Here is a 14566-nt window from a genome sequence, read left to right as displayed (position 1 = left end):
CTCTGCCGACACACAGCCCCGAGGTGCACGACCCAGCTACGCCGTCGTCGTCGGTGGAAAACGAGCTCGACGCCTCCCCCTCGTCCGCCGCCGAAGCCCTTCTCGAAAGCGTCCCAACGCCTGGACACAACCCCACCCCCAACGTCACGTCGCCATGGAGAAGTTCAGCCAGTTTCGTGACAAGGGCTCCGGCATCTCGCCCTTCATGCCCATCAAGACGCCCGTGTCGCCTCTCAGCTACGCCCTCCACACGTCGCTGTTCCTCCTGCGCCTGCCGCTCTTCCTGACCCTGACGGCCACCTACTTTCTCTTCCTCCACCACCTGCCGCTGCCCGTCGTCGTCCGCAAGGCCCTGCTCTGGTCGCTCATGGCCATCCCCGGCCTGTGGTGGATCGACCTGCAGCTCGACGGCGTGCGCCGCGGCACCCTCGCCGACCAGCCGCCCAGCCGCTTCCCCCACCCGACCTCCGTCATCGCCTCGACCCTGACCTCGCCCATCGACGCCCTCTACCTCGCCGCCATCTTCGACCCCATCTTCACGCGCGCCTACCCCTCGACCCGCAAGCTCGAGCGCGTCTCCCTGCTGTCCGCCGTCGCCGCCGCCCTCGGCCCCGTCCGCCAGAGCCCGCCCCCCGGCGCCACCCTCTACGACCTCGACGCCCTGCTCGCCGCCCACCCGACCCGCGTCGTCGCCGTCTTCCCCGAGGCCGCCACCACCAACGGCAAGGCCGTCCTGCCCCTGGCCCCCGCCCTGCTCGCCGCCCCCGCCGACACGGACATCTTCCCCGTCAGCCTGCGCTACACCCCCGGCGACGTCACCCCCCCCGTGCCCGGCCGCTGGCTCCCCTTTCTCTGGGCCCTCCTGTCGCGTCCCACCATCTGCATCCGCGTCCGCGTCGCCGAGGCCGTGCGCAACGCCTCCCGCGCCCAGACCAACGGCGCCCACGCATCGCACGACGAGAGCAGCGCCGTCACGAGACGCCGCGCTGGTGCCGGTGCCGACGTCACCATGGAGGAGCAGCGCGTCCTCGACAAGGTCGCCGAGGCCCTGGCCCGCCTGGGGAGGAACAAGCGCGTCGGCCTGACGCTCCAGGACAAGGCTGCGTTTGTGGACACGTGGAACCGCCGGGCGAAGCGGTAGCCTGCTGCGGCCGAGGCCTATGCGGAGGATGCCCGCCTCTGCGAAGGGCAGTGCCGCTGGCCTACGTTGTGTCACGACCTTGCACACCTGACAGGGCTGCACAGATAGGTGACAACGGGATGATGAAGGAGTTGGAGCGGGACCTTTTTTTTCTTCTTTTTTATTCTTTCTCCTCTTAACTCGGGTTGGCGTGACGTTTTCGGGGCGGACATCTCATATGCTTGGGCCTTTCACTCGTGTGTTTCTTCTGTTCTTTTTTTTTTTTTTTTTAACAAAAATGAGGCCACCCCGACTTTGGCGCCTTCTGATACCACTTGCGCGCGAAAATTTGAAAACAAGTCAATTCTGACGACATGGTGCCGCTATCTAGCAGCATTTGCCCTCTGCCCTCTGCCCCCCCCCCAAAAGCGGCGCGACGAGACAAGTGATGGCATAACGTAAATTTGGAACTCCGTGTAGGTTACCCCCTTTTTTTTCTTTTCCACATGTCCAACAGTGATATAGCACAGCCCAAAGGGGAAAAAACCCCGAATCACCCTGCCTCGCCTCCTCACGGCGCACATCGTACAACGCTTCGCACGTACACACTGTTCAGCTGGTCCTCCCAGCGGCCTCGGCGCCTCGCACGACCATTTTCAGCCCGACACCCGACGGCCGACGACAGGACGCTAGATAGGGCCGTCCGTGACGCAGCCAGAGCTGGCGTCGCTGACGAGCGACGCGTACTTCTTGAGGGTGCCCTTGGTGTACTTGAGCGCGGGCGCCGTCCAGTCGGCGCGGCGGCGGGTCATCTCGGCCTCGGACACGTTCGAGTCGATGACGCGCCTCTCGGCGTCAATGGTGATGACGTCGCCGTCCTGGACGAGACCGATGGGCCCGCCCTCCTGGGCCTCGGGCACGATGTGGCCGATGAGGAAGCCGTGGCTGCCGCCGGAGAAGCGGCCGTCGGTCAGCAGCGCGACGTCCTGGCCGAGGCCGGCGCCCATGATGGCCGAGCTCGGCTTGAGCATCTCGGGCATGCCGGGGCCGCCCTTGGGGCCCTCGTAGCGGATGATGACAACCGTCTTCTCGCCCTTCTTGATGTCGCCGGCCTCGAGCGAGGCGATGAAGTCGTCCTCGTCGTCGTAGACGCGCGCCTTGCCCGTGAAGACGAGGCCCTCCTTGCCCGTGATCTTGCCGACGGAGCCGCCGGGCGCGAGCTGGCCGCGCAGGATCTGAATGTGGCCCGTCGGCTTGATGGGCTTGCTCAGCGGGCGGATGATCTGCTGGTCGGTGGGGAAGTCGGGGAAGGCGTCGACGTTCTGGGCCATGGTCTTGCCCGTGACGGTGACGCCCGCGCCGTCGAGGATGCCCTCCTTGAGGAGGAACTTGAGGAGGGCCGGCGTGCCGCCGATGCGGTGCATGTCGGCCATGACAAACTGGCCCGAGGGCTTGAGGTCGGCGAGGAAGGGCGTCCTGTCGGAGACGGCCTGGAAGTCCTCGACGGTGAGCTTGATGCCGACGCTGTCGGCAATGGCGAGCAGGTGGAGGACGGCGTTGGTGCTGCCGCCGAGGATGTTGACGACGATCATGGCGTTCTCAAAGGCCTGGCGCGTCAGGATGTCGCGGGGGCGGAGGTCCTCGCGCAGCAGGTTCTTGATGGCCTCGCCGACGTTCTCGCACTCGGCCTTCTTGGCCGGGTCCTCGGCCGGGCTGCTGCTGCTGCCGGGCAGGGTGAGGCCGAGCGTCTCGATGGCCGTGGCCATGGTGTTGGCCGTGTACATGCCGCCGCAGGCGCCGCTGCCGGGGCAGGCGTGGCGGATGATGTCGAAGCGCTCCTCCTCGGTGATCTCGCCCGTGATGTACTGGCCGTAGGCCTGGAAGGCCGAGACAATGTCGACGTTCTCGCCCTTCTTGGTGCAGCCGGGCTTGATGGTGCCGCCGTAGACCATGATGCTGGGGCGGTTGACGCGGCCCATGGCAATGGCGACGCCGGGCATGTTCTTGTCGCAGCCGGGCAGGGAGATGTTGCCGTCGTACCACTGGCCGTTCATGACCGTCTCGATGCTGTCGGCGATGATCTCACGGCTCTGCAGGGAGTAGCGCATGCCCTTGGTGCCCATGCTCATGCCGTCGGAGACGCCAATCGTGTTGAAGCGGTAGGGAATGAGGCCGGCCTTGGCGACGGACTCGCGGACGACGGCCGACAGGTCCATGAGGTGCATGTTGCAGGGGTTGCCCTCGTACCAGACGGAGGAGATGCCGACCTGGGCCTTGTTCATGTCGTCTTCGCTGAGGCCGGTGGCGTAGAGCATGGCCTGCGAGGCACCCTGGGACTTGGGCTGGGTGATCTTGGACGAGAATTTGTTCAGCGTCTCGTCGCCGGCGCGCGAGGCCGTCGTAGACAGGGTTCGACTGGAGAAGGCACCAAAAAAAAAAGTCAGTATGCCATGGTCACGAGAGATCGAGCTGGGCGAGGGCGCATTGGATCCATTGGCGCAGGGGAACATACGCATAGCTCGAGGGCGTCGACCGAACCTTCGAGGCAGCTCGAAGGGCGGAGGACCGCATGCCAAATGACCTCGAAAGCATGGTGGGCGGCGGTGTCGGAGATGGCGGCCGAGAGGTGTAGAGACCGAGAAAGACCTTGGTCCTGATGCCGGGCGCACTGCTTCGACTTTATCGTGCCGGAATGGTGTCCGTGATGAGTCAATGGCGAGGGCGTGGGCGGCGGAGAGACCTAAAGATCACAGGGACAGACGCTAAGACGAGAGAGCTTCTTCGGTGCGATGCCGTCAGCTCCAGGGAGCACGAGCACGAGCACTGCACGAGCACTGAGCGAGCACTGCACGAGCACTGAGCGAGCACTGCACGGGCACTGAGCGAGCACTGCACGAGCACTGAGCCTCAGCCAGCGGGCGCACTGAGCGCGAGCACAAACGTCTGAAATTTTGGGCGATGTCGGCTCTGGACCCTCCCCGCATTGCAATAGACGCCGTCTCATTGGCCGCGTCCATCTACCGTGTGTGCATCGGGAATAGCGCGGATGCACATTGGCTATGGGGGTATGTAGCTATGCGAAAGCCGTCTAGCTGCATCTTCGGTTCACTCGACAGACGGGGTCGCTACTGATGGTGCTCGAGATCCCTTGTTTCTTGTTTTGGTGCCATCCAGATAGACAGCATCGAACAGCCGTCTTCACATGCGACCTGGCGTGGCACTCGGTGGTGCATTGTTCGTTGGTTTGGCAGAGTCAAGACTTGGCAGAGTCAAGACTTGGCAGAGTCGAGGTTTGGCAGAGCCAACAGCGCACGCAGCTGCAGAGTACTACTCGATCTACCATGTTGCTCACTTGCTGGTGGCACAGGCGTCGTGGTGATGCTGGACAAGCATAGCTGGAGTATGCGTGCTACTCACAGCCAACCTGCCTTGGGTGAGTGAGGTTGGCTTAGAAGCAGAGCCAGTGAACTCCCGTCGTGGGGGGGTTCTCTCGATCGACGTATGATGCCTTTTCGAGTGTACTCCAACGTTGGAGACGACTGCATGTGGATGGATCCCTTGACGTCCCACTTCAGTAATCATTCCGAATGCTTCGTGTTCCACTTCAGTGGTCACCGAATGCTTCGTGTTCCACTTCAGTGGTCACCGAATGCTTGGTGTCCCGCTTCAGTGGTCTCCGAATACTCGACGCCGTCTCTGTCCTGTCCTGCATTGCCGTCGGTGCTTGCGCCCACGTGACGATAAGATAAGGAGCTCTCGCGACACCATCGTACCTTAGCAGCAGGCGACGGGGATGGGACAGTGACAATTCGCGACAGTGCAGCTCCCCTTCGTTTTCCCGGCATCGCACCACCATGTTCTGCCGCCGCCCTCTCCTCCGAGCGCTGGGCACCGTCCCAAGACCACAGGCGCGGGCCATGTCCCATTTCGCAGGCGGCGGACCGGCCCAGCCGCCGAGCGCCAGCATCCCCATGCCCTACATCACCGAGGTTTCAGTACGTCCGAACCCTTCTGCGCTTTCTCGCCAGGGGCCTTTTGTGGCTGCAGCGCGCGCTGACCCATGACACAGTCCAGCGGCTGGAGGACATGTTAGTGCCGCGCTTCGAAAATTGCTCCCGGCGACCCCCTCCCTCGGCTGACGCGGTTTTCCTCCCTTTCCCTGCCAGACGACATCTTCTCCAAGCTGCTGCAGGTACGCCTCCTTTCTTGACGGCCACACGCAAGACGGCCCCTTCTTGACGGCCACACGCAACGGGGGAACGCGGGCGGCCACTGACCTCGGGTCCCACCCTTAGGAGAGAATCATCTGCCTCAACGGGGCCATCGACGACACCGTCTCGGCGTCCATCGTCGCGCAGCTGCTCTGGCTCGAGTCGGACAACCCCGACAAGGCCATCACGCTCTACATCAACTCGCCCGGCGGCTCCGTCACCTCTGGTACTGTTCCCCCCCCCCCTTCTCCTTTTATACGCATGGCAGCAGAAAGGCGCTGACGAAAGAGGGCGGCAGGCCTCGCCATCTACGACACAATGACCTACATCAAGTCGCCCGTCTCGACCGTCTGCCTCGGCGCCGCCTCGTCCATGGGCGCGCTGCTGCTGACGGGCGGCGAGGCGGGCAAGCGCTACGCCCTGCCGCACAGCTCCGTCATGATCCACCAGCCCCTCGGCGGCACGCAGGGCCAGGCGTCGGACATTCTCATCTACGCCCACCAGATCCAGCGCGTGCGCACCAAGCTCAACGAGATTATGCGGCGCCACCTCAACGCCGCCTTTGGCCGCGACCGGTACTCGCTCGCCGAGGTCAACGACATGATGGAGCGCGACAAGTACCTGACGCCCGAGGAGGCCAAGGAGATGGGCGTCATTGACGAGATTCTGACACGCCGCACCGAGAAGGACGAGAAGGAGAAGGGGGATGCGCAGAAGACGAAGCCGTAGACGGTCATAGACGGCCGTGGACTGCCGTCGACTGGGCGCCGTGGACTGCCGTGGACTGCGGTGGACTGGGCGCCGTAGCGCTGGGAAGCCAAGAGTTGGACGCCAGCCTCGTGTCAGCTATAGTCAGGAAATGCATCATCCATTCAATCCATCAGCAAGCCTAAAAACGTAGAAAAAAGAGCACGACGGGCGCTGGACGCGGAGGCTCTTCAAGCCCATTCATGCCCTGCAGTGCGCCGTACCCCTGACGCGACCCGCCCCGCCAAGCGCGTAAAGCTTCAACGTCACTTGCCTTGCACCAGCTCCCAAGCACCCTCTCGAACTCTGCCATCCTTCGGACCCCCCCCCCCCCCCGACCGACCACCAAAACCTTCACCCGTTCCCGGTGATGCCACCATGCACCTCCCTCCGCAACGCCTCGTCCCTCCTCGGTAGGGCCACACAACGGCGCCCCCCATGCCGCCACGCCAGCACGAACCGCCCCTCGCGCGCCGAGACCCAAGCCGCCCTGGCAGCGCAGGTCGACCGAGCCCTGCAGGCCGACGAGCACGGCGCCACGCTCAAGCTGCACCCGCACAGCAAGACGATTGAAACGGTCGTCGGCGCGCTGCCGCTTTCGCCCGTCATGGATCCGGCGTGGATCGAGGCGCGGCGGCGCTTTCGCACGCCCAAGCCCAAGACGCCCGCTCACACCTATCTCGGCCGGTTCAGGAAGAAGCTCTACCTCAACCCGTACGGTACGTCGGAAGGGGGGCGGGCGGGGGGGGCTACCCTCCTGTTCTGCCCCATTCTGGGCTCTGCACGCACAGGACTTTTGGCTGACGGGAAAACGGATACTACAGCACAGGCACTGGCGACGCCCTGGCGGCTCTGCACGGCGACGGAGACAGGTCTGCCGCGCTACTTCCTCCAGGACTTCGAGGTCGTCACGAACCCCGAGACGGGCCAGCCCTGCTTCGTGCCCGGCGACCGGACCGACGCCGCTGCGCCAGACACGCCGCCACCACCGGTCTCCGGCCAAGAGTCCTCTCCAGAGGGCCGCAGCCCGACCGACGCCCCTCGACCCCTCGCCGGCCCCTCGGCCCCCGTAGGCTACGTCCTCGCCCGCCACGACGTCCTCGAGCTCCTTGGCAGCCCCCGCCGCGTCTCGAGCCTCGGCGGCAAGCACATCGCCATGCTCGCCCGCCGTGCCCACCTCTCCCGCTCCGGCCTGCTGCCGCGCCTCGTCTGGCCGCCGCACATGCACCGCCTCGTCCTCGACCTGCTGCGCGCCCGCGCCGTCGACGCCCTGCTCCGCCTCGCCCGTCTCGACGCCGCGCCCGCCCGCGGCTACCTCCGCCCCTGCGCGTCCTGGGCCCAGATCAACAGGGACATGCCCCACCGCGGCTGCGTCCTGTGGTCGCCCGGCGAGGCCGCGGTTTCCGCTGCCGCTGCCGAGACACCCGGCCCGTGGGCGACGCTCGACATTGAGGGCGCCAAGTACGAGGGCAAGATGCCCGTCCACGACCTGCGGCGGCTTCTCGGCGACGAGCACCTCGCGCGGTTGCGGGCCGAGCCCGCCTTCGCCGACAGCACCCTTCTCGTGCTCGGCAAGCGGCGGACCATCCCGGCGCAGCTTCTGCTGTGGAAGTTGCAGGGCTACCTTGCCGAGTATCCTGGTCGCGACGAGGCCGAGGCGGACTGAATGAAACCTATATAACAGAGATACCCAAGTAGCGAGCCATCTCAGAGCCCTGCGACGATGCAGTCAGTGCTACTGAAAATTAGATGGAACATGGCACAACCCAACAAATGTACGCTTAGTTTTAAATCGTCGTCCATTTTCAGTGAGCCGATGACCATGTATACATGTACAATTCGGTTGTCCTTCCTGTGCCTCCAATCCGCCATCTCCCGGGCAGCTTGACCAAGCGGTCGCCGCAAGCAATGATCCTCCTGCGCCGCTGCCTATGCTAATGCTGTTAGGTGTCGGTTTTGATCACCTCTAACCTGGTATCGAACGCTCCATACAATACAAAGAAAAAAAAGAGGGCAAAGAAGTTGGAGAGAAAACGTCGTAGAAAAGAGGCAAACACCCCGTGGTATCCTTCGCTGAAATAAGGGAACAAAAACTAGACACAAGAGGCTTGGTATCAAGGGGAAAAGGAGAAAGAGCCAAGGAAATAGGGGCAAGATTACGCCCGCATAACCTCCTGATGTACAAGCCTCAACACCCATTGCGCCTCACCGGCGCTTGCGCACTGGAAACACCACTTTTTGATGCTTCCCGCCGCGCCGCCTGTCGCGGGCGCGATGCCAACCTCGCCGGTTGCTGTGCGCAGCTCCTCCCAGATGCCACAGATGATACCGCGAGACCCCATTGGCGTGAAACACCCTGAGCCCAATACGGCGTCGAGGATGATCCGGGGTGCCTCCGAGTCCTTCCTCGGCAAGGTGGTGACTGTGATGCGCTTCTCGAGGCCGTGATTGGCACGAAGTTCCTGGTGCCAACCTGGAGGCGGTCGCCTAATTTGAAGGCTGCAGTTACCATAGTCTTCCCACTTGGTCGCTGTGACGAGAAGATGAAGGCGGATGCGGATGTTGTCTGCCGACAGTGGTTGTCCGTTGGTTGTTCGTGCTGATGAGTAAAGAGATGGTGCCCGAGGAGAGGCAGCGCCGCCCGAGGAACCCGACTCAGAAGCGTAGGTGCTGTTATTGCCGTACTGCGAGTTCTTGTCGACGGAGGATCGGGCGATGTTGAAGGAGAGGTTGCCGCCGCCAGTGAGACGCTTGAGGAAGCTGGAGGCCGAGATGCTCGACGACGGCGCGATGCTGCCGCCCTCCTGAGATTGCGAAGGCGCGCGGGTCGACGCACGATAGCTGTTCTTCCTACCGAACCAGCTACGGCGCCGGCTACTGCCGTCGTCGTCACGCTCAACGGGAGCCTGCCTCTCGCCAAAGTTCTTGAACCGCGCATCGTTCTCAAGTTGAATGAACTTTTGATTGTTGAGGCGAGCGTGGTGAACAGCCATGTACAGGTTATAACACTCAGTGCTGGAGGTGCAGCGGAAGCGGAAATTGCCACCTCCAAGGTTTTGGTGTTGGCAATGTTCTTGCACAGCGGAGCGGATCTCAAGATCAAGGACTGTGGACTGACGGAGCAGCACCAGAGGGGTGAGGTCAAGGGCGATGAGGGGCTTGGGCTGTTCCTCATTGGCGTTTGTCTGATCGATGACGAGGCTGTATGCTTCAATGATTCCGGGGCCTACAATGACGGAGCACGGCTCGCCAGATATGTCTTTCCATACGCCCTTCTTGTCGGACCAGTAAGAGAGTGTTGCGATGTACTTGGTGAATGTGTCAGGGGTGCCGGAATTGCGTCTTGGTAGGCCGGCCTGAGACGCCGAGTTGGAGGGGGTCACGCTACACAGAGACTCCGATACCATGGATCCTTCCAAAAGGTGTCCTGGCGCGGGAAGGGGTACAGAGTCCTTGATACTGACACCAAGCTCCGTCTCGGGCACCTCAGTGCCATCTTCGGAGTCGTCGTCTGAGTAGTCATCATCCGAACTTTCTGTGAAAGAGTCGTCGGTCACAGAAGAATGATCCGATGGCAGGTATTCGTGTTTGAGAGGAGACGAAGTCCGCCGCTTGATACGAGAACTCTCTAGGGTGATCTCAGGAGCCGGCGACTTGGAGAATTCGCGATGCACCGGCGGGGGCGGAGCGCCGTCTTCCCGATAGGTAGTGGTGTCGCTGGACACGTCAGAAGCAGTCGCATCATCGAGCGACAAATTCTCAGGTCGCATGCTTTCTTTGAGAGGGCGGCTGCGGTCATTTTCGACGTGCGCAGTGTTGTAGGACTGCTGAGTAGGAGTCCTGTCTGGGGAGGTGTTCTGGGGAGCAGGCGCTGAGGCCGTGATGGGAGTGGTTGGAAGGCTGGCAGCTCGGGAATGGTATCTGCTCGGTGTTGGTCGCTTCATCGGTGTTGAAGGCTCGGGGGACGCTGACCCTCGGGTTGGAGAGGGAGGAACGCTGGCGCGCAATCGGCCGCCCACAGGTACATCCGTTGCCTTTGTGCGTGGGGAGGAAGTAGAGGGGAGCGAGTCTGGTGTTATGATCGGCGCCCGGGACAACGGCGGTAGAGGCGTGGAGCCGAGAATGTCGAGCCAGTCGTCAACCTGCTCTTCGTCGTCGGTCGTCAATGTCAGAAGTTCGTACCATGCTTTGCCATTGTGGGTACCCGAAATCATGATAACGAGCTCGAGATCGTTTACTCCCCTACGAGCTGACACGGCAGACGCTGGTGCCGGAGGAAATAGAAGCCATGTCTGGCGACTGCCTCCAGTTTCGCGGATGAGCAGGTCTCCTTGGTCGTTCGGACGGGAAGGGTTATCTCTGTGTACCAACTCGACTCGGCACTCCAGCCGCTGGCCATTGGAGTGAATCAAATTGAGGGAGAAGAGGTCTTTGGCGCTGACTTGCTTTGTGGGGTCAATCTTGATAGAGCCCAGGGGTGCCAGCGTCCTAAGATCTCTTGTCCTAGACGTGTCTGTGTTGTAGGCGTCTTCGTCGGTTACGCGAGCCGACTCTTCCTTCTGGCGGCGGCGGGCCTTTTCTTGCAGCACTTCATAGTCACCCACGAGAGCGAGCGTGTCGTTGTTCGAAAGCAGCGTGTGCGCACCCTTCACTTGTCAGCGATGACCACTCTAGCGCACATCTCCTCACATACCTTGGCCCAGCTTGTGAGCAGTTTGATGCGGAGCACGGGCCGTTTCAACAGATGCGCAACGTCGATCCTCTCTCCGTTCTCGTTGATCACGTCTCCTTCGTCATTGCGCGGCAAGGCTCCGATAAGCGAATCCTCGTCATCCAGGCGACCGGCCGCAGGGAGAAGGTTGACGATGAGGTCTTGGAAACCAAGCCGCCAGGCATCGAGGTAGCTGTCATAAATTGGGGCGGCTGCTTGCATCCATGATACGAGGCGGTCAATGTCGGAATGAGAGGCCTTCCTATGAGCATTCTTCAGTTTCTCCAAGGCGATGCCCATATTGACGACTGCTTTTGAAAGTCCGGTCGGTTTCGTGCCAGGCGACCCCGGGCCGAAGAGCCCCGAGGTGCTGTTGCGGTCGCCTTTCAGTACAGTCGTCAACAGGACTGGGATGACGCCGTCGACGAGTGTCTTCAGCTCTCGTTGGTACAGATTCTCGTCATCGATAAATTCCTGCATGAGGTCGCCCACCGTGACAGATATCACCGAGTCGGTGTGGCTTTTGCCTTTCCTCAAGCTCGGGCGGGATCGTGTATTGAGCACTCCTCCAGGTACATAACTGTCATCGGGCAGCGAGAGCACTGACACCAGGTCGGAATGCTTGGTCAGTCTCCGCTTAAGGCTTGTTCCGGACGTGTGGCTCCTCTGCCGCGAGACCGCCGTGTCCTTCGTAAGGGCAGTGGATTGTGTCACAGTCGTGTCGGAAACGATGGAGGTCAGGTCTGACTCCTGGCTGCTGTAGCCCTCAACAGAGCCTACGATTGTGGAAAGCTCATGTACACCATTTGTTGGGGGCCGCCGCCGGGGACCCTGCATAGATTGTGCCTTGCCGTCACCGACAGACGAGGGCTCATCGGTCCAGCTTCCACTAGAACCGGAACGTCTGCGGCGATCATCATATCGACTCGAGTAGTCATCGTCATCGTAGCTGTCATAGTCCGGCTCAGGTTCCCTCTCGCAGCTGGGGTAGACTTTGGGCGTGAAGAAGTGAGCACCAGACTCCCCCCGGAAGGCCTCTTTGAGCACTTCTCTGAACGGCTTCTTGCCTGCGGGTTTGAGAGGTGATGACGTGGCTCGCGTAGCAGCTCGTCGTCTGAGACCTGCCGACGTAGGCGTCGTGGCAGGACTGTGAGCTTTCTTTTCGTCAGATTCCCGACGAGGCTCTTTGTTCTCGTCGTTTTCGGTCGAGGTCGTCGTGCCTGTGAAGCCTGTTGATTCGGTGAACCCAGTCGACTCCGTAAGTCCTGTTGATTCGGTGAACCCAGTTGACTCTGTAAGCCCTGTTGACTCGGTCAACCCCGTGCTTTCTGTAAGTTCGGTGAGTTGAGTGAGCTCCGTTTTGGGAGGAGGCGATGATTTTCTTCTCCTGTTTCCTCCCGAAGATCGTCTCCCGGTCGCGTTGTCTCGCAAATTCTCCTTTGAGATTGAATTTTTTTCGACGTGTTTCAAACCTTCACCGTCTCCGTCCTCCACAAAAGGATCGACAGTCTTGCTCAGCCACTTCTCGATACTAGGAGGCTTATTTGCTACGATGGGTTTGGGAGGCTCCTTGGCTTCGTGGAGAATCTTCTTGCCTTCTGTAACCACTTTCTTGAAGACATTGGGGACAGCCTTGAAACTAGGGTTGCGCTGCGCTTTGGGACGCTTGCCCTTCCCACTGGGCAGGTCGAGCTCACTGAAAGCGGAGAAGCCAACGGGGATGTCTGCGAGGGACTTGGCTCCAGCTGCACTGGTGAGAACACTGGAGCCAAGATCCGAGTCCATGCCGGCCCGAATGGCAGACTCGTCAGTGCTGACCCACGACTGATCATCTCGTATCGTGTCGTTTCGTGGTTTCGGTGGTGTTTGTCTCCGGCTCACTCTCCGGGGCCGTTCTCCAGAAGGTTTCCTTGTTGGTGTGTCTGGACAGGAATCGGGTTCTTCGATGACCTCTATACACTCTGACTCGTCTTCTTCCATGACAACAATGTCGTCTCGCGTCGGCGAAGGCTTACACTTAGAGCTTGATGATGGTCGGCTGGCCGGCAAGTGAGACGATGAAACGTGAGATGAGCCGCCTGCTTCTGATGTGTCGCGGGTCGGCTTGACCCTAATGCCATCGTCTCGAAGAGGTGTCCGTAAGGGCTTGACGCGTATTCCGTCGTCCTCTAATTTCTTCATTCTCAACGGTTTTACACGAATTCCGTCATCGTCTGAGGGTGGCGGTCGGGATGAACTTCTGGAGATATTGTCCCCCACCTCGCCATCTGTTGCGGCTCCCCTAGACTTAGACCTGCGGTGCTCGGATGGAGGTGGTGACGCTGGGAGTTCAACCTTTGCCGCCCAGTCCTTGATCTTCTTGGATACAGGCGGGTTGACGGATGGACGCTGTAAGAAGCCCTTAGGGAGTGGCATAGGGCCGGGGCTGGGACTTGCTAGCTTGGCCTTCGGTGGTGATTTCGCCCGTGGTGGGCTGTTTTTCTTGTTCTTCTTGGCCATCCAATTCGTGTCGCTGACAACTCTTTTCGGCGGGCCTTTGGACCGCGAGCGTTTCGACCCCGGGTCTCGATCTGCAGACTTGTCGCCGTTGGCACTAGTAGCCCCAGTATCATTGTGCACAATAGGTTTCGCCGGCTTTTTCTTTTGCCTCGACTTGATGCGTACGCGGTCGTCTTCATTGACGCTTTCGGCTTCGTCGGGAAAACTTGCGATCTCGGTCGGCTCACTGGGGGTAGCCGCGGGGTCGTCGGCGACCATGGCGGTGGCGTTGGTCTTCTGCCATTGTTTGACCCGGTCGCGAACGCCGCCAGGTTGTTGGAGTTTGCGTACACTTGACTGGCGCATCTCAGCCTTGACGGCATCGAGGCTCTGGCGACGCTGGCGTGAGCGCTCAGCAGCTTTGCGCTGGGGAGAGGGACGGCCGAGAAGAAAGTCGGCGAGCAGGGTTGGTGGCTCCTGCATCGTTTTCCTATTGCTCAGGGCACGCGCGCGAGCGGCGGCGGGCGCGCTTCGAGGGGTCGCCGCCGCCACCCGAGCAGCGACGGGAGTCTTTGGCGTGGCAGGATCATGATCGTCGTTCCCGGCAGGAGATGCCTTGCGTGGGGTAGCAGGCGAGGTAGACTCGGGCGAGTCTTGCTCGTCTGGAAGGGTGGAAGACATGGTCTGGATGGGTTCATTGACGTCAGTCGCATTCGTGCGTTTACACTGCATCGCGGATGGACAATGGAGAAGGCCTTCAGCGTCGCAACGTCCGGGGACACAAAGGACCGAGAAATGGGAGGCGGAATGCGTCTGATGGCGTACCTATTGTTATCTGAGCGGCATGCTGCCGTGCAGTGGCTAGTGCACGATGTTCTTTGCGTGCCACGGGCGGCGCACAGGGCGATAGTTGCAGGAGCTATAGGTGTTGGTCTGGGGTCCTGTGCAATCGCCGGATGACGGATGAGAAGCAGCAGTCTTGGGAGAGGGGAATGAAGAAAAGAAGGGATGCCAGGTCAGATCGGCCGGGCGACGCGGACAGGTTTGGCTGACAAGGCAAGCCGATTGCTTTTGCTACATGAACGAGACAAATGGAAGTGCAAGACCCTTCCAAGGAAGAAGGCTCGCTGGTGGGTTGACTTGCATGAGATTGCGTCCCTCACAGTCTGGTCAGCTTCATTGCGCCTGCCCTCGAGGCTGCTGCTACCCTCCAGCTCCTGTTGCTCCTGCTCCGGCTCTGCCTCAGTTCTGCGTCGTCATGTCGTCGTCGCCGGGGCACCAGCCAATAGGCAGCGACAA

General features: G+C 61.2%; 5 protein-coding genes across 5 annotated transcripts; 3 read left to right on the top strand and 2 right to left on the bottom strand.

Annotated features, from left to right (window-relative positions):
• Positions 1 to 154: 154 nt before the first annotated feature.
• D7B24_006954 (uncharacterized protein) lies at positions 155 to 1141 on the top strand (the record flags this gene model as incomplete). Its single annotated transcript, XM_028641074.1, has 1 exon — positions 155 to 1141. The coding sequence occupies one exon, from the start codon at positions 155 to 157 to the stop codon at positions 1139 to 1141; it is 987 nt and encodes a 328-aa protein (XP_028494866.1).
• Positions 1142 to 1809: 668 nt separating this feature from the next.
• D7B24_006953 (uncharacterized protein) lies at positions 1810 to 3712 on the bottom strand (the record flags this gene model as incomplete). Its single annotated transcript, XM_028641073.1, has 2 exons — positions 1810 to 3535; positions 3633 to 3712. 2 exons carry the CDS (start codon positions 3710 to 3712, stop codon positions 1810 to 1812), a joined length of 1806 nt encoding a protein of 601 aa, XP_028494865.1.
• Positions 3713 to 4974: 1262 nt separating this feature from the next.
• On the top strand, positions 4975 to 6060 carry D7B24_006952 (uncharacterized protein; the record flags this gene model as incomplete). Its single annotated transcript, XM_028641072.1, has 3 exons — positions 4975 to 5115; positions 5416 to 5557; positions 5630 to 6060. 3 exons carry the CDS (start codon positions 4975 to 4977, stop codon positions 6058 to 6060), a joined length of 714 nt encoding a protein of 237 aa, XP_028494864.1.
• Positions 6061 to 6448: 388 nt separating this feature from the next.
• On the top strand, positions 6449 to 7744 carry D7B24_006951 (uncharacterized protein; the record flags this gene model as incomplete). The annotated part of the gene is made up of 2 exons (XM_028641071.1): positions 6449 to 6797; positions 6903 to 7744. 2 exons carry the CDS (start codon positions 6449 to 6451, stop codon positions 7742 to 7744), a joined length of 1191 nt encoding a protein of 396 aa, XP_028494863.1.
• Positions 7745 to 8234: 490 nt separating this feature from the next.
• D7B24_006950 (uncharacterized protein) lies at positions 8235 to 13948 on the bottom strand (the record flags this gene model as incomplete). The annotated part of the gene is made up of 2 exons (XM_028641070.1): positions 8235 to 10724; positions 10772 to 13948. 2 exons carry the CDS (start codon positions 13946 to 13948, stop codon positions 8235 to 8237), a joined length of 5667 nt encoding a protein of 1888 aa, XP_028494862.1.
• Between the last annotated feature and the right edge of the window lie 618 nt (positions 13949 to 14566).

The sequence above is a fragment of the Verticillium nonalfalfae genome (assembly GCF_003724135.2).
Source record: "Verticillium nonalfalfae strain VnAa140/NRRL 66861 chromosome Unknown scaffold_52, whole genome shotgun sequence".
Taxonomy (NCBI): Eukaryota; Fungi; Ascomycota; class Sordariomycetes; order Glomerellales; family Plectosphaerellaceae; genus Verticillium; species Verticillium nonalfalfae.
This window is presented reverse-complemented; position numbering and strand designations above follow the sequence as displayed.